General features: G+C 47.5%; 1 protein-coding gene and 1 pseudogene across 1 annotated transcript in view; one reads left to right on the forward strand and one right to left on the reverse strand.

Annotated features, from left to right (window-relative positions):
* LOC133108174 (immunoglobulin superfamily member 5-like) overlaps nucleotides 1-3023 on the forward strand; it is a 41771-nt gene extending 38748 nt beyond the window's left edge. The window contains exon 6 of the mRNA XM_061217611.1: nucleotides 3001-3023. Coding sequence (XP_061073595.1) covers nucleotides 3001-3023 — 23 coding nt within the window. The remainder of the gene's footprint in view (nucleotides 1-3000) is intronic.
* Nucleotides 1-19503, reverse strand: part of LOC133107602 (uncharacterized) — a 980437-nt pseudogene that overhangs the window by 404742 nt on the left and 556192 nt on the right.

A 19503-nucleotide genomic window follows, 5' to 3' on the forward strand; every position in this document is an offset into this window, starting at 1 on the left:
TTTGAGACATTGATGACTCAACCACTATGGGGCAAAGTTGATAGTTATAAAAGAAAAACAAAAAAATCTTTCTAGTCTAGTCTAATCAATATCCAGCCTCAAATAAAGCTTTCAGCTAAATTAAAGTGCCCATTTGTTGAATCACAAACACAGTTTTGCCAGAAAGTTGTGGTTATTTGGTAGATACAGGGGAGGCTGGTAAAGTGTCAGTTGAAGCAGAAAGGAACAAAACGCGCTTTTATTAAAAGTGCTTTACAATTGATGCCTCTCATTCATCCATTCACATGTACACTCACTCATACACCAATAGGCAATAGGCTGCCATGCAGGGCCCCGACCCACTCACTGGGAGCAGTTGGGTGTTCGGCCTCTTGCTCAGGGACACTTCAACACATCCATGGCCATGGCGCTTACCTCAAGAACTAATGTCACCCCCAGTGTACCAACCTCAGCTTTACAGCCCCCATTTCTGTCTGCAAGTCACTGACTCAAAGGGTATATACTCACCCCGAGCAGAGATGGTATATACTCACCCCCCGAGCAGAGATGGTATATACTCACCCCCCCTAGCAGAGAAGGTATATACTCACCCCCCCTAGCAGAGATGGTATATACTCACCCCCCCTAGCAGAGATGGTATATACTCACCCCGAGCAGAGATGGTATATACTCACCCCCCCTAGCAGAGATGGTATATACTCACCCCCCTAGCAGAGATGGTATATACCCCCCCCTCCCTAGCAGAGATGGTATATACTCACCCCCCCTAGCAGAGATGGTATATACTCACCCCCCAGCAGAGATGGTATATACTCACCCCCCCTAGCAGAGATGGTATATACTCACCCCCCCTAGCAGAGATGGTATATACTAACCCCGAGCAGAGATGGCATATACTCACCCCCCTAGCAGAGATGGTATATACTCACCCCCCTGAGCAGAGATGGTATATAGTCACCCCCCTAGCAGAGATGGTATATACTCACCCCTCCAGCACAGATGGTATATACTCACTCCCCCGAAGAGAGATGGTATATACTCACCCCCCTAGCAGAGATGGTATATACTCACCCCCCTAGCAGAGATGGTATATACTCACCCCCCCGAAGAGAGATGGTATATACTCACTCCCCTAGCAGAGATGGTATATACTCACCCCCCGAAGAGAGATGGTATATACTCACCCCTCCAGCACAGATGGTATATACTCACCCTGAGCAGAGATGTTCTCTCTGTAGTTCTGAAGAGTGCTCTTCAAATGCTTTTCCTGAGCTATGAAGTGGCCTGCTGCTGCGTGATAACAGAAGCACCCTGAGTCATGTTTTTGGGTTCCCTAATCCCCGTGACAGATTCAGCGGTGGGAATCAGGCAGGGGCAGGGGGGGATTATTGTAATGCAGCTATTGTATTAGTATATACGCTGAGCAACAATAAAATGTGCTGATTGGCTGATTGCTGTGATTTGTACACCATGGTGCACAGGGGACTGGGTGTGTTTGAAACATAACACACATTGGAGAGGAGGCTTGTTGTTCTCCCCCCGGCTGGCACCATCTGTACGGAAACGATGTAGCACCCCCCCAACCTTGCATTAAGGAAAGCAATGATGCTGTGTGATAAGATTCATTAACGCTCAGCACTGTCTTTCATTCTAAGATTTAAAAGTGTCCTGGGGCTACGGTTACACTTCCTTGAACAAACACTCACCAATATGTGTGCTGTCGCTGCAGACAATCTCAGAGATCCTGTGGGCGAACAAACAGGGAGAGACAGAGAGAAGTAGGAACACATCTAAAGCTGCTTTTGCTGTCTGCACCATGGCTGATTAGGACATGAACCTGTTTAGAAGTGTTTTAGATTTATACAGAAACAGACCGGCCCTAAACTTGTTTTTATTAAAGAGGTTTCTCATTGTCTTTCAGAGTCCACACAAACCGAAGACACCAGGTAAGAACAGCAGCAGACTGGCCGTGCTTTATCCCTGTTTGCTCTTTCTGAGGTTAAAGGCCCACATGCATATTTTTTGTGTTTTTCATATCATCCTGGAGTCTTCCATTTGTCTTCCATACTAATCCAAAGTAAAACAATTCCAATCTTGGTTGAAGTATGCATATTTTAGGATCGTACTGCTATTTTCCCGAGCTGTTTGTAAAATGATTTCCTGCGTGACATGACATATGGTTTTGCATAATTCTCAGATGGCGTTGCTAAATGCTAAAACAGAGAGCTGACCTCAGCAGACAGAGGGGAGAAATAGCGATATTGAGATATTGTGGGATTTGAACCATGGCCTCCCACTCGTCCAAAGAGAGTCCAACGCGTTACCTGTCATTTAAAGATTAAATCACCTCTAGCCAAGGGCAACAGCGTTCTTTTGAATGTGAGGGTTACGTCATCAGGGAGTGTTGTCGAGGTAACCTGCTACAAGCCTTCACTTTCACTACACTTCACCGTGTTTACGAGTGAACTAGCCGAGCTAACCACGCTACACAGGCATATGTCTCTAGACCCCCTTACAGCAACAAAACATACACCAACCCTCCCTCTCTCCCTCCCAGCCTTGTATGCTCGGTAGATTAGCCCTTAGCAAGTTCAGAGGGTTTTTATTGTTATTATAATGACGATTATCCGCGGTCAGTGTGGATGGACCCCTGAAAGCAGATGGATGGTGGAGGTGAAAGGCAGCTCAGAGAGCCAGAGGCTGCTTCGCTCTCACACACTTTCCCCCTCATTTCTCCCACAGCAGCAAACTGAATGACATTCAGAAAGTCCTCTCCTTGGCGCACTGCAGGAACTAGGCACAGAAAGGAATGTCCTTTTCACAATGTGCACACTTGGAGCAGTCAATCGCCTTTAACCACCTCCCTGCAGTCTCGATACAGAATTAATCACAGTCAGTTTAATAGCGATGTGCCGCTAACCAGCAGAGTACCTAGAACAAATCAACGTTATGTTTGGCCCGACTTTTCTGCCGTGTTTCTTGTGTCTGTGTTTTTCCCAGACTATGGCAGGTACTTGTGCTGATGCAGTGAAAGTTTTTTAACAGAAACATTTTTAGTTTGTCCGTGCTTCGACCTCTTTGATAATCTGTCAAGCGGGCTTAAACAGCGTTGGCCGCCCCACCCAGAAAAACAGCCGCGCTAATAACTAACAAATCTTACCTCAGCAAACCTTTTTTATCACAGTCTCAGACTTTAAAAACACATTTGGGACCCCAAAGTGGAGAATCTGCTCTGGCAGAACAGCAGTGCAGATGTACAGAAGTACTCATCTGGACAATGAAACTGGATTCTTCATGGGGGGTTTGAACTAAGCTCATTAGTGTACACAAGAAGAGGGTTGAACAGTTGGAAATTTTAACCCTGTCGCTATTGGGCTACTGCATATGCAGATTCCCGTTTACAGTTATTACCCTGGTTAAGTTAGCCAGTTAACTGTATACACAGTGGCAGGTATTTGGATGAAATGCTTCAAATTATGTGTGTAGGCATTTTTTAAATCACCGTCAGTGTAGCCGTTTCCTAAATATGGGGCAAAACTCCAGCCTGTGTTTCCCAAAAGGTAACAGGCACTCAAACTCCACCCTTGAACGCAGAGACTGCGTTCCCATCCAAGTGATCACATGATATGTGATGGTAACGTTAGCGTACAGATTCCACGGAACCTACCATGGCTAGCCTGAGTGATATGACAGCTCTGACTTTGCCTGGGTGGAGATTCAAGCCAAACACGTCCAGTGATGTCACACTTGATAGCTTGATTAAGCATTTAATCCAAACAGGCTGTTTTTTTTTTTACAAAAACAAAATTACAAGGCTCCAGATCATCCGCAAAATTATCGCTATGCAGCTTTTCGTGGCTTTTAAAATGTGTCCGTTACGTTTATGAATATACTGGGTCCGTTGCCACGGGTCGGAAATGGATTGACCTGCCCCATATCCCGCTTACGGCTGGCCTGAAGCGGATCAGTACAATTCTTAATATTCTCCGTTCTCAAACGGGGCCATATTGTAAGCTTAGTGGATACTATATTTTTACTCGTTTATCTGACTCCATTTAAGATTAGAATTTAGAAATTTGGGTTTGAAACACACGCAAACCTCGGGAGTGATTACACTCGACTCTTACCTGCGCCACCATTACTCAATATATGCTCCCGCGATTAGCATTTATTGCTGAAATCTCAGTTCGGCGGAGAACTCAGAGGCTGAAGGTCTAGCCAACACAATACATGCACTACACTGACATGATAGTTGTGAGCCCAGGTCGGCGTACATTAAATGGGCTCCTTAGACCTAATTTCACGGGAACCAGCGTTGTAACACCCATGGGTTCCCTTCACACCAAATGACAAGAGCCATGCACCACCAATCCTTTTATGGCCCGAACTTGACGGCCTCTCAGCTTAGAACTACCACGAATGTACCAAGCCGCTGATCAGTCGGTCTTTAGCCACCATTTCCCCCTGGGTATTCAGTTGTAATTTAGGCAGAAAAGGTACAAGATGAATTAGAGTCATGGAGATCACACAAGTTACAAACAAAATAGTTTATTCGCAGATAGGTAGGTTATTAGCTTTAGAATTCCAATAGTCAATTACAGAATGCACAAATTAAGAATAGAGCTAGAGTAAATCATTATGCCTAGCCTGCGCTGGCAACACACAAACAAAGAGTAGAACATGCAGAGTATGGGAAGCCGATTACGATCTTCCTGATACTTACATATACGTACAATATGCTCTGTGTGGGAAGTCGAATACAATCTTCCGCTGCTACACATACATACATACATACATACCCAAAACATGTTGTGTGGGAAGTCGAATGATCTTCCCAGATTGGTCTGTCTCCCTTGCTTTTATGCCAAATCATACGTTTGAAACCAGGCGGCAGTGCCATAAATCAACCTGGAGGGGTGGTCAAATCTGGAATTTAGACCCCCACCCTTGGGGGTTGTTAAATAGGGAAAATGAGATGATTACCAAGAGAGGACATGCAGGTTTTCCCTTGAGTTACTGAAACTATGGTTTATTAAACTCCATTTGGTATGAAATGTATCTCATCCGATTCCTTGTATTTACCGGATCACATCTATACCCAACAGATTACCCTTATGTTTTATTATGTTGCAGTTATCATGAAACTTCCCTCCTGATTATCCATTTCACATGCACTCCCTGTTACCATTACATAAGACTTAATGCAATAATACAAGGATCACATGGACAATGTTTTCAAGGTTTTACCAGGTCTATTTACTATCTCAATAGCAGTTTTGAATATTTAATCTAGGAGAGCAGTCACCGGTGTAATGACAGCAGTGCCCAAATGAGGGCACTGTGGCATTGTCCGGAGTCTTCCCCCTTGGAAGTGACCAGGTATGTTCTGGAGGATTCTTTTCCCATGACCCAACTGCCCTTGGACCACTCATACATCTTTCCCTTATCTTTGCCTGAAACACCCCAAAAGGTAGTCTAAACAGCATTGACCAGAAACCCCAGCTCTCAGGTGTAAATATGCTGTAAATATGTATTTGTGCCTCTCATGGTAATATACCTTTTGGATAAACCTGATTTGGGTGAATTAAAGGAAAGGAGACACAACCCCAGATTGCTTGGTTTCTTCTCCTTATCTCCGAAATCCAGGCCTTAGTTCTTGACCCTAAAAGTGAGTCACCCATCTGTAATTTGCCGCTAACCCCCACCAGGCAGTGGTCAGGGGGCTAAAACACATGTCTTCTACAGAGACAGCTTTTGCCCAGTTTCCCCTCGGCTCCTGAATGGTTATGATATCAAAGGAAGACTGTTACAAAAACTAGACCATTACACCAGTTGCACTGAACCAATCAGAATAACACCAAACATTACTATATTCTGACCTGGGATTATCATGAAACATCTTTATGCCAACTCCAGTATTCCTGTGCTCTAACCCTGTAAGGAATGTGAGAGAAGGGGGCTCCAGGAATCCTTCTCTAGCTCTCCCCCACAGGCATGTGTGCCAAAAGGTGGGGGCTAACAATGTATGCTCCGGGAGGGGGAAGTCAGCAAGCTGACCAGCGCATGAGACCAAATGTTACTTATGACTGGTTTACAACACCAAGAGTCGCAGCAGCCAGTCATACTGACCCTGCCAGTGGCAAGCATGCCATTAGTGATAATGTGTTGGATTCATAGACTGTAGAAAAAATCCGGTAAATCCAGTAAACCAAAGTCAGCCAAAAGAGACCATTGAGGTCAGCGTACATAACCGAAAAACCTACAGCAGTCTATTGGCCTATTCTGAGCTGCACTCCGTTGTACCTTAGCTAATGTGGCTATGTTGGCTAGCTACCGTAACTTATAAGGCTTGTAAGGCTCAGTTTTTCCATCCTGCACTAGAGGCACTTGAGAGCAGGTTGTGAAAGAGCTTTCCAGAGCCAGACATGACAAACACATTTCCACTGTGACGAATTAAGACTGCCCTTAGTTGTGCTGAAGGTAACATTCCCAAGATGATTATGATGGCATTTGAAATGCCCTTACATTGTACAGGGAATCGAGAAATGTTAATTGTTATATATTTTGTTTGTGCAGAACATATTCTTAGTGATACCCAATTATTTGCATGGTGTTAGATGGCATATTATTAATTATTTTGATAAATTCAGCAGATACAAGATGCATTGGACCCATGCAATACATTGTATATGTAACAGGTAAAGAAATTACCTGAGTCCAAGGTGGGATTTGAACCCCAGCCTCTCACTTGTCCAAATTATTTGTTGATCGAACGCGTTACCAGTCAGCTAAAGACGAACTTGCCACTAGCCAAGGGCAACAACGTTCTTTTGAATTTGAGGGTTACGTCATCGGGGAGTGTTGTCACGATAACCTGTTACCAACCTTCGCTTTCACTGCACCATCCGTGCTTACGAGCGAACTAGCTGAGCTAACCATGCTACATATACATGGATTATAACATTCTCTCCCCACAATGCAAATCACCTTTGGGTGACTGAGTAGGCACTGTTAGCCATAACCTTTTAAATTACATTGACTGATTAAATAAAACAACAAATATTATTAATTATGCTTACACCAGACTGTAGATATTTATTCTTCACAGACAGTTTTATCCTGAGCATTAGAATGCATATGTACACTCAGTGAGCACTTTATTAGGTATTTATTACTTCTTAAAAAAACTTTTAATTCTTCTCTAGCTGTAGCCTATCCACATAGAATTATGATGCGTTGTGTGTTCAGAGATGCTCTTCTGCATACCACTGTTTTAATGTGTGGTTATTTGTGTTACTGTCACCTTCCTGTCAGCTTCCTATCACCTTCTTCTCTGACATCTCTCATTAACAAGGCATTTCTGCCCGCAGAACTGCTGCTCACTGGATGTTTTCGTTTTTTGCACAATTCTTTGCAAACTCTAGAGACTGTTGTGCTTGAAAGTAGCAGGAGATCAGCAGTTTCTGAGATACTCAAACCACCCTGTCTGGCACCAACAATCATTCCATGGTCAAAGTGTCAGGGTTGGAGGTAGTACTGGTTGTGGCCATCAGGGGACTTATTACTTTCACCTGATGGTCATTAGTGCTTACGTGATGTCTACCTCCTGAAGGTACTTAAAGCCCGCATTTCCCCTCAGTCTCCGCTTCGGTGTCACTGTTCGCTCTGCCACCTAGCCGGTATTAGCACATGGTAAGACTCAGCATTCGAGTCAGGTATTGTGCTGGTTCTGTGTTCAGAAAAGGTAAGGAAGGGGTCTGCGCGTTAGTGTGTGTACACTGCAGCCGCCTTCCTGTAGGTTCTTTGGTTCTTTGTTTCGTTTTTGTTTTCGGCTCGTGTGAGTCCGTGGGTGAGGGACGTTGTCCCCGGTATTTTGTATTTTGGTTTGTGTGTTTTTTCGGAGCTGCGACTCCTGAGTCTTTATTTTCGTTGCCCAGTCTTTTATACTGGGTTGTACTTTTATTTTGGGTTTTCCCCGGTCCGGGGCAGTAGTGCTAGCCTTTACGCACTCATTTTTTGTTTGTGATTTTCGCCCTGGTTTTGGAGGGTAGTTTTTATTTTCTGAGCCGTTATTTGGGGCTCTTTCTTTTATTTGTGCGGAGTTGTCTCCGTGTACAGTGCTGTCTTCTCTACCCCCCCCGGGGTCTTAGTGGCGGGCTCGTTTGTGGGTCCGCTTACAAGGGGTCACTCCCTTAGTCGCACCTCCTCAACCTTACAGAACACCGAAGCCAGCATGGAGAGGCCAGCGACTAGTGTGGGAGGGGATTCTCCTCTGGAGGCGGTTGTATCCGCCCAGCAGGCTGCTCTAGTTAGGCAGGAGCAGGAGTTACTGGTGTTGCGTGCACAACAAACTGCCACTGCCGAGCAGCAAACCAGGGTATTTCAACGGCAGGAAGAGATATTAACTAGGTTAGACCAACAGCAGGAGGTATTGTTCGGACTCGCCGAGACGTTCCGGCAATTAGCCAGCGAGTTTCGGTCTTCTCCTACACCTGCACCCATCTCTGACACCTCCCAATCGTCCCGTTCCCCCCCTACTTATCAACCCATTACACCGGTGGTTAGGGAGCCCAAGCTCCAGCTCCCTTTGCGGTATGGTGGAGAGGCAGGGAAATGTAGGGGGTTCCTCTCCCAGTGCCTAATTTTTTTAAAATCTCAACCCTCACGTTTCACCACAGAGGATGCTCGGGTCGCGTTCATTCTGGCTCTATTGACGGGGACGGCTCTGGCCTGGGCAGACCCGTTGATTCGCGGTCAGGCTCCCCTTATGAATGACTCCCAGCTCCTAATGCAGGAGATGACGCGTGTATTCGACCACGATGTCACGGGTAGAGAGGCGGCATCTCGGTTGACATGGATAAAGCAGGGTGCCCGGAGTGTTGCCGAGTTTTCTGTCGAATTTCAGGCTCTGGCAGGTGAGACAGGGTGGGCGGACGACCCACTCATAACCTTGTTCACTAGCGCATTATCTGACCCAGTCCGGGATGCCCTGGCTACCATGGAGCCACCGGGGAGTTTAGGTGCGCTAATATCCGCGGCTATCCGCATTGACAACCGGGTCCGTGAACGGGAGAGGGAGAGAGTGGGCAGGGGAGGTCGGTCCAACTGGCCCATTCCGCTTCCTCCAGGCAAGGCTGTCAGTACCGTGGGGGCACAAGACACACACACAGGGGAGGTACCTATGCAGGTGGACAGCGCTACTCTGGTGCGCCCTAAGAAACGTCCCTGGAAAGAGGGATTGTGTTTCTTTTGTAGGCGACCGGGGCATCTAATTAGAAACTGCCCCGACCTGAAGGGAAAAGCGCAGTCCCACTAGTGGAGCGAAAGTCACTAGTGGGACTGGTAAGAGGTATTAGCTTTCGCACGTTTCTCCCCGTCAACTTGACGTGGAAGGGGGGTGAGGCTCGGGCAAACGCCTTTATTGATTCCGGGGCAGTTGACAATTTTATCGACCGACAGTGGGCAAAACACCAGAGCCTGCCGGTTCGGTCTTTGCCACAGCCCCAATCCATCACGGCGCTGGACGGTCGCCCGTTGGGGTCCGGGGTTGTGCGTCAGATTACTGAGCGGGTGGTAATGCGGATTCCGTTTCTGGGGCACCGGGAGCGCATTTTTTTTTTTTTGGTGGAGTCTCCGGTGTACCCTATTGTACTAGGTCACGGGTGGCTAGTAAAACATCAACCCCGAATAAACTGGGGAGACCGGAGCAATCCGGTGTCCCGGTGGGGTCCGCAGTGCGCCAATCACTCTGAGCAGACGCACACTCCCGCAGCCCCACCCGTAGAGACCGATATAAACTCTGAGGGGGACGAGGAGGTGTCAGATGCGCAGGCGGAGAGTCTGGAGTGGGACTCCGTCTGTGACTGGAGTCCTCCCGTGGACGAGGGGGAGATCAGTGACGTCACTGACCGGGACTCTGAGGGAAGCTTGCAGGACTCTGACAGTGGAGAGGAGGGGCGGATGATAGGGGCTGTTACGTTTCCTCTTCCGCAGAACGTTCCCAGGGAATATAGGGAGGTAGCGGAGGTGTTTAGCAAACAGCGAGCCACTACGTTACCCCCGCACCGACCCTATGACTGTGCCATCGAGTTATTCCCTGGAACGTCGCCACCTAGGGGGTCGCTGTATTCGTTGTCAGCACCGGAAAGCAAGGCCATGAACGAATACATTTGCGATGCATTAGCTAATGGATTTATTAGACCATCTACATCACCAGCGGGGGCCGGGTTCTTTTTTGTGAGAAAAAAGGACGGGGGCCTGAGACCTTGCATAGACTATAGAGGGTTAAATACTATAACCATTAAAAATAGGTATCCCCTACCGCTAATGAACTCCGCGTTCGAGCGCCTGCAATCTGCATCTGTTTTTACCAAACTCGACCTCCGTAATGCGTACAATCTTGTACGCATACGCGAGGGCGATGAGTGGAAAACAGCGTTCAATACCCACACCGGGCATTACGAATATCTAGTTATGCCGTTCGGTCTTACTAACGCCCCTGCAGTATTTCAGGCACTGGTAAATGATGTGCTCAGGGAGACGTTGGAGAGATTTGTGTTCGTCTACCTGGACGATATTTTAATTTTCTCCAACAATCACACCGAACACATTCAGCACGTGACCCAGGTCCTCACGCGTCTTTTGGAGGCGCGCCTATTTGTCAAGGCGGAGAAATGCATTTTCCATGCGAATACGGTGTCTTTTCTTGGGTTCATTGTGTCTGAGGGGAGAATTGAGATGGACCCAACGAAAGTAGCGGCCGTTAAGAACTGGCCTACGCCCACGTCAATAAAGCAGGTTCAGAGGTTTTTAGGGTTCGCAAATTTTTATCGCCGTTTTATCAGAAGTTTTAGCACGGTGGTCGCGCCCATCACGGCGCTTACCAAGAAGACGGTTCCAGCGCGCTTTGTGTGGAACCCCCGTGCGGAAGCGGCGTTCGCGGAGCTAAAGGAGAGGTTTTGCACGGAACCTATTTTAATAACTCCAGATCCTTCGCGCCCATTTATTGTGGAGGTGGATGCCTCTGAGCTGGGGGTGGGCGCTGTTCTATCCCAACGGTCCCCTCTAGACCAAAAAGTGCACCCCTGTGCGTTTTTTTCTCGGTCCTTGTCCCAGACCGAGAGAAATTATGACGTGGGAGACAGGGAACTGCTGGCGGTCAAGTTAGCTCTGGAGGAGTGGCGTCACTGGCTGGAGGGGGCGGAGCACCCATTCACTGTATGGACTGACCACAAGAATCTAGAGTACATACAGTCGGCCAAGACACGGAACTCGCGGCAGGCCCGCTGGCCCTATTTTTTGCGCGTTTTTTGTTTACGCTGACCTACCGTCCCTGTTCCAAAAACACTAAACCCGACGCCCTCTCCAGGGTGTTTGATAACACAGACAGAGAGCACACTCCTCAACCTATCATCCCTGGGGAGCAAATAGCGGCGCCAGTGGTTTGGGAGGTGGAGGCGGCGGTGCGAGGAGCGTTGCGCCTCGAGCCGGATCCAGGGGGGGGTCCACCTCATTGCCTTTTCGTGCCTGCTGGGGTTCGGTCCCAGGTACTGCAGTGGGGACATGCCTCACGGCTGGCAGGGCATCCCGGGGTTCAAGGACTTCTTGTCTAGGCGGTTCTGGTGGCCCGGGATGGAAAAGGACGTTCGGGAGTTTGTGGCCGCGTGCCCGGTCTGTGCCCGTAGTAAGGGATCGCACCAACCCCCCTCAGGGCTATTACGACCCTTACCGGTCCCGAGACGCCCATGGAGTCATGTGGCCCTCGACTTCATTACAGGGCTGCCGTCATCTGAAGGCAATACGGTGATCTTGGTAGTAGTTGACCGGTTTTCTAAGGCGGCTCATTTTGTGGCGCTACCAAAATTACCGTCGGCAGCGGGGACCGCAAGGCTAGTAGTTGACCACGTCTTCAGACTACATGGTCTGCCCCAGGATGTGGTGTCTGACCGCGGACCCCAGTTCGCGTCTAGGTTTTGGCGTGTGTTCTGCTCCTTGTTAGGGGCCTCAGTAAGTCTGTCCTCGGGCTTTCATCCTGAGACCAACGGGCAGACGGAGCGCACTAACCAGACGCTTGAGAACACACTGCGGTGCTTAGCCGCGGCCAACCCCACGTCCTGGAGTCGTCAGCTCGCGTGGGCCGAGTACGCACACAACACTCTGCGCAACGCCTGCACCGGGTTCTCACCCTTCGAGGCTCAATTTGGGTACGTGCCGCCGTTGTTCCCGGAACTGGAGAAGGGGGCCGAGGTGCCCTCCGCTGAGGCTTTTGTTCGGCGGTGCCGTGGCACCTGGAGCAAAGTACGGGCGGCACTCCTACGGGCTACTGCTACCCAGAAGCGACTGGCCGACAGACATCGCCGTTCAGCTCCTTCCTACAGGGTAGGGCAGAGGGTGTGGCTGTCCACTCGCGATCTGCCATTGCGAGTGGAGTCGCGGAAGCTCGCCCCCCGCTATGTGGGCCCTTTCCGCATTGTCAGGAAAATCAACCCAGTTACGGTGAGACTCCAACTGCCCCGGTCCATGAGGATCCATCCCACCTTCCACATCTCACCAGCGTGCTGGCCCCGGCGGAGGTTCCTCCACCGCCTCCACGGATAGTTGACGGGGGTACGGCCTATACTGTGCGCCGCATCCTGGCTGAGCGTCGCGTGGGCAGGGGCAGACAGTACCTTGTGGACTGGGAGGGCTATGGTCCTGAGGAGCGCTGTTGGGTCCCCACTAGGAACATTCTGGACCCAGAGCTCATCCATGAGTTCCGCAGGCGGGGGGCTGAAGGAGCGTCTGGGGCCGCTCCTTAGAAGGGGGGTCCTGTCAGGGTTGGAGGTAGTACTGGTTGTGGCCATCAGGGGACTTATTACTTTCACCTGATGGTCATTAGTGCTTACGTGATGTCTACCTCCTGAAGGTACTTAAAGCCCGCATTTCCCCTCAGTCTCCGCTTCGGTGTCACTGTTCGCTCTGCCACCTAGCCGGTATTAGCACATGGTAAGACTCAGCATTCGAGTCAGGTATTGTGCTGGTTCTGTGTTCAGAAAAGGTAAGGAAGGGGTCTGCGCGTTAGTGTGTGTACACTGCAGCCGCCTTCCTGTAGGTTCTTTGGTTCTTTGTTTCGTTTTGTTTTCGGCTCGTGTGAGTCCGTGGGTGAGGGACGTTGTCCCCGGTATTTTGTATTTTGGTTTGTGTGGTTTTTCGGAGCTGCGACTCCTGAGTCTTTATTTTCGTTGCCCAGTCTTTTATACTGGGTTGTACTTTTATTTTGGGTTTTCCTCGGTCCGGGGCAGTAGTGCTAGCCTTTACGCACTCATTTTTTGTTTGTGATTTTCGCCCTGGTTTTGGAGGGTAGTTTTTATTTTCTGAGCCGTTATTTGGGGCTCTTTCTTTTATTTGTGCGGAGTTGTCTCCGTGTACAGTGCTGTCTTCTCTACCCCCCCCGGGGTCTTAGTGGCGGGCTCGTTTGTGGGTCCGCTTACAAGGGGTCACTCCCTTAGTCGCACCTGGCTCTCCGCACCTCCTCAACCTTACACAAAGTCACTTAGCTCACGTTTCTTCCCTATTCTGCTGAACCTCCTGACCTTGTCCGCATGTTTATATGCATTTAGTTGCTGCCACATGATTGACTGATTAAATATTCGCATTAACAAGCTGGTGTACCGGTCTACCTAATAAAGTGCTCAGTAAGTGTATTTTCCAGTATAGGCAGTTGTCTGTTTGAACTCACTACCTTTGCTTTGTTAGCGGTAGTGCTCATCCAACTGATGCAAATATGATTATTATGTGATGATGTAGTAACTATTTGACAAGGAATCATGAGTTGAAAATGATATTTCTCCATTCTTTAATGTCAGTGCCGGGGTAATTATAATGCCATAAATGAATCTTTATGGAATCACTTTAAATGTCTATGCTTATTATGGTGGTATAATACAACAGCGCTTTATCAAATCACTTAAAATGTGCATGGATATTATTTTACGATAATAATAAATGCATCCATTCAATTTGTTTGTCTCACACTGCATTCGTGGTGTTTCTCCACCTGTGTCTTGCCTTGCCTCAGCTTCCTTATTTAATCAAGGCAAGTAAAGGTGTTCTACTCAATATTTAATTTACATAACACAAATTAGTAGGGGAAAGTTGAACAAATCCTTTTCCCTAGTGCCTTTCCTGCTAGCACAAGCGCCCTCGCCAACATATTTATGTTCAAGATGGCCAATCGCTGCCACATCTCCAGTGATGTCAGACCCAGAGTGGGGTGCTTTGTTAATGATCAGTCAGGCATGACTGAACGAGAGCAGAGCTGGAGGAAGCGGATTCATTCGCAGGGATCAGTCAGGCATGACTGAACGAGAGCAGAGCTGGAGGAAGCGGATTCATTCGCAGGGTCCCCCGGAGCCAGTGTTGGGTAGCAGTGACATCAGAGCTGCCTCGACCAATTAGAATGCTGTTCCGGTGTGTGGCAGTGCCTTGCGGTCTGGTATTGAGTCAGGCCTGGATCAATGCACCACTGTGTGGGTTCTCTGTAAAGACCCAGTCCCAGACCCGGCTGTTTGGGTTTCTCCCAGGGGTAACAGACGGCACAGGGAAGAGGCCATGGACCGGGCAGGGCAGGGGCACGCCAGCCTGGGGTATTCCTGGTACGAGAACAGAGGTGACACCCCCAAAATACATCCAACACCCTGCATAAGTACATTGGTTGGTTGTGATAATTAACATTCATGTTGTTCATAGCACAGTATCTCAATCAGTTATTTCAATGAATTGCATTTCAGTTGTAATTGGTGCTATCATCTTATATAGGAGGTTTCAAGTATGAAATGATTTACAGTCAAGAATATTCAGAGTTAAGGTTTCCCCTTTAATGGGAATTCTATTGAACTGCAGATATTTTTGTGTTTCACATTACTCAATATAGGGCTCTTAATAAGGGAAGTCTTGGAGCACAGTCCATAAAGATGATGAAAGTTTTACCAGACAGGACATGAGAGGGACTGCCATGAAACTTAGAATCGATTACCATTAGCTAACTTCGCTATATTGCACAGGACAAGCTACCATTTCAGAAAATGGATGAAGTGTCATTGTAAACACAATAATTGTTCAGTAAAAGGTACATTAATCAGTCAACTGGATGAATTGTTTGTCATTTGCTTGCTAGCTGGCTCTTGAAAATGCGCAGTGAAGGAATTACACAGGGTAAACTACCCACACCATTGGCAGGCTTTGTCTGATTGGAGAACGATAACTGTCACCTGTGTGATTGTTGCATATGCATATTAATATTAGACAAACTGTAAAGAAAATTACATTTAAATTAAAGTACATTTTGAAATTCACATTCTTATTGATACATCCAAAGTGCTTTACAATTGACGCCTCTCATTCACCCATTCACACAAACACCCATGTCTTAGGTGTCTTGCTCAGGGACACTTTGACACACCCAGGGTGGGGATCTAACCAGCAACTAGCTGACTGCCAGATGACTGCTCTTACCGCCTGAGCCAATGAGACGTCTGCTCTTACCGCCTGAGCCAATGCGACGACTGCTCTTACCGCCTGAGCCAATGAGACGACTGCTCTTACCGCCTGAGCCAATGAGACGACTGCTCTTACCGCCTGAGCCAATGAGACGACTGCTCTTACCGCCTGAGCCAATGTTGCCCCCATGATAGCTGCGTTAGGCTGTGAGGCTCACTCACACACGCCGCCTGGTATTGGTGGAAATGTGGAAACAGGAAATCAGTGCTTTTTGTTCCAGGATGATTGTCAAACCATGGTGCAGCCCAATATTTTTTTGATGACATCTGTCAATAAACTATGAAATTCCAGTTAAACAAATATGAAATAAGAAATTGTGGTATATTTCTGTATGAGTTCTACAAAAGGATGTCAACTCCTAATGAATATTTTATTATTAGATAATTTTATGTTTCACATTTAACAAAAAAGGCTTATTGAAGAAACATGATGCTCGGTGTCTGAGAAATGCTAATGCAGCGGTAAGCCGATCGCACGGAGTTGGCTGAGAAAAATGGCCTGTAGGCATTGGTAATGTGCCCGTGTCTGTTTTGGCAGGCTTCTCCCAGAGTGAACTCGGCAGTGACCGGGGCCAGACAGACTCCGTCAGTGCTCACCAGGTAACTAAAGATGGCAACTTACTTCACCTGAATTATTCAAGAGCTTCTCTGGGGCCCAGCAGACAGCTTGATATGATGGAGAAGAGGATCTGATGGGCTCTGCAAGCCAGGGGCTGTGAGGACTGACCTCTTTATGAATGCATTAGGACAGTGTGCAGTCTTACTCTATGGTTACTCTGGACAGCGTGCAGTCTTACTCTATGGTTGCTCTGGACAGTGTGCAGTCTTACTCTATGGTCCCCTAGGTGAGTGTGCAGTCTTACTCTATGGTTACTCTGTGCAGTGTGCAGTCTTACTCTATGGTGTATTAGGACAGTGTGCAGTCTTACTCTATGGTCACTCTGGACAGTGTGCAGTCTTACTCTATGGTGTATTAGGACAGTGTGCAGTCTTACTCTATGGTCCCCTAGGACAGTGTGCAGTCTTACTCTATGGTCCCCTAGGACAGTGTGCAGTCTTACTCTATGGTCCCCTAGGACAGTGTGCAGTCGTACGCTATTGTGCTTTTGGACAATGTGCATTCTTACTCTATGGTTACTTTTGTGACAGCACTTCATTGTGGAGGAGGATACTTGCATGCAAAGTTGAAATTATTTCAAAGTATAAATGGAAATACATAAATAAATAAAAGCACATTGTTCATGGAGAGTATATGGTATTTCTCATGTTTTGCCATAAATATTAATATTGCCTCTGGGCTAAATTGTCTTTAAACATTACGTTCTAATTGATGTGGTTAGAATGGAAATGCAAACTGAGATTTGATGCAGGACAATCAAAGATACGGCTTAGATGAAAAGTTAATTCTTGCCGCATGTCGTTGCTGTTTACCGGTAAGCACAGCTTAGAGGGAAGGTTAGCGCACGTCGTATTACACTGTTATAATCACCTCCCGGATTCGGAGAATAATTATTTTAATTAGTTCTTCCTCCGCTTTTCAGCTATCGTTTATGTTTTCCCAGTCTGGGGAGTGTTACAAGTAGAGGGTTGTCCGTCGTGCCAGAAATGGTTTTGCCTGGTTTTTCTTTTGTTTCATTTTTTATCCACTAAAACAAAAAAAGGCTTGAAGTATTTCACTTTATGCGTAATGAATCTAGAATATATGAAAGCTTCACTTTTTGAATGAAATTACAGAAAAAAAGAACTTTTCCACGATATTCTAATTTTTTGAGATGCTCCTGTATATTTACCAGCACTAGAGCGATTCCTAACAGTTGGTTATTTTATTTATTTTTGCCAGATTGTCAGAGTAAACTGATTACAATACCGATCTGGAGCTAAAGACAACAAAACTGGCAAAAAAACAATGCAGGTTATATTGCGGGTAATGTAGCTCTAACCTTGCGGAAAATAAAAGCTAAACGGTGAAGAACAACAACAGGTTAACAACCAGGACACCCAAATGGAGCAGCAGTGTCTTTCTGTTGTTAGGGCAGAGCTTTCCTACATACAGTACTTCATACATTACTGATGCCAGGCTGAACCCTACAGACGAGCTGCCAAAAAGAGCCCTACCTCTGTGGCCCTCTGTTTTTCCAAGCAGGGCCCGGTAATGAGACCTGCTGTTGTCATTAGCGGCAGGAGTGTCTCCTGGTAGATGAACCTGTAGGGTAGCACATGATCCAGTCCCAGGCGGAGTGAGGCACTTCATTCGAATTACTTCAGTCAAATATGCTTCTGTTTAAATGGACTGTATATTAAAACAGTATAAATTCTAGATAGGAGCAAAAAATCGGTAAAATATGAATCTAAAGAAGCGAGGCTTATGCGAGGAACAGGTGGAGAAAGCTGGGGAAGTCCTCTTCTCTTGTTCTGAACGTGCAATATCGTCTCCAGTTACGACATAGCCAAAAAATGACCTGTGTCAAGATCAACTGTTTGGCCGATTATTAGGAAGCAAGATTGCCCTGGTGAGCTCAACAACGGGAATGACCAATGGAAGATCAGTGCAGTGAATGACAGAAGAATCCCTTTGAAACGGTTCAACAGTCAGATACACATGCATGACATCGTCTCCAGTTACGTCAGACACACACACACGACCACGTCTCCAGTTACGTCAGACACACACACACACACACACGACCACGTCTCCAGTTACATCAGACACACACACACGACCACGTCTCCAGTTACGTCAGACACACACACACACACACGACCACGTCTCCAGTTACATCAGACACACACACACACACACGACCACGTCTCAGTTACGTCAGACACACACACGCATGACATCGTCTCCAGTAACATCAGACACACACACACGACCACGTCTCCAGTTACATCAGACACACACACACACACACGACCACGTCTCCAGTTACGTCAGACACACACACACACACACGACCACGTCTCCAGTTACGTCAGACACACACACGCATGACATCGTCTCCAGTTACGTCAGACACAGACACACAACCACGTCTCCAGTTACGTCAGACACACACACACACACACGACCACGTCTCCAGTTACGTCAGACACACACACACACACACGACCACGTCTCCAGTTACGTCAGACACACACACGCATGACATCGTCTCCAGTTACGTCAGACACACACAAGCATGACATCACCTCCAATTTAGTCAGAAACACACACATGACAATTGCGTGTTCTATGCTTTATCTGTTTGATGTATTGACAGCTATGAAATACACAGAAAAACTGCAAGCCCTCTCCTCTTGGTCCTCTTGGTTGCTCAACTGCATCACACACACTCCTCTCTTCCTCCTCTCTTCAGGCCGCCACAGAGCCCAGACCCTCCATGTTGTTTCTGTCCCAGCATGCCGCAGGCATCAGAGGGCATGGCCACTTCCTCAGAGATCTCATCACCAGTGACACCAAGACAGTCCGGCAGGCCACGACCGTCTGACCCAGTGAAACATGAAGAACCAGCACACCATAACAACAGCTAACTGCCCCAGTGAAACATGAAGAACCAGCACACCATAACAACAGCAAACTGCCCCAGTGAAACATGAAGAACCAGCACACCATAACAACAGCAAACTGCCCCAGTGAAACATGAAGAACCAGCACACCATAACAACAGCAAACTGCCCCAGTGAAACATGAAGAACCAGCACACCATAACAACAGCAAACTGCCCCAGTGAAACATGAAGAACCAGCACACCATAACAACAGCAAACTGCCCCAGTGAAACATGAAGAACCAGCACACCATAACAACAGCAAACTGCCCCAGTGAAACATGAAGAACCAGCACACCATAACAACAGCAAACTGCCCCAGTGAAACATGAAGAACCAGCACACCATAACAACAGCAAACTGCCCCAGTGAAACATGAAGAACCAGCACACCATAACAACAGCTAACTGCCCCAGTGAA

Source organism: Conger conger, chromosome 13 (genome assembly GCF_963514075.1).
Source record: "Conger conger chromosome 13, fConCon1.1, whole genome shotgun sequence".
NCBI classification, from domain to species: Eukaryota; Metazoa; Chordata; class Actinopteri; order Anguilliformes; family Congridae; genus Conger; species Conger conger.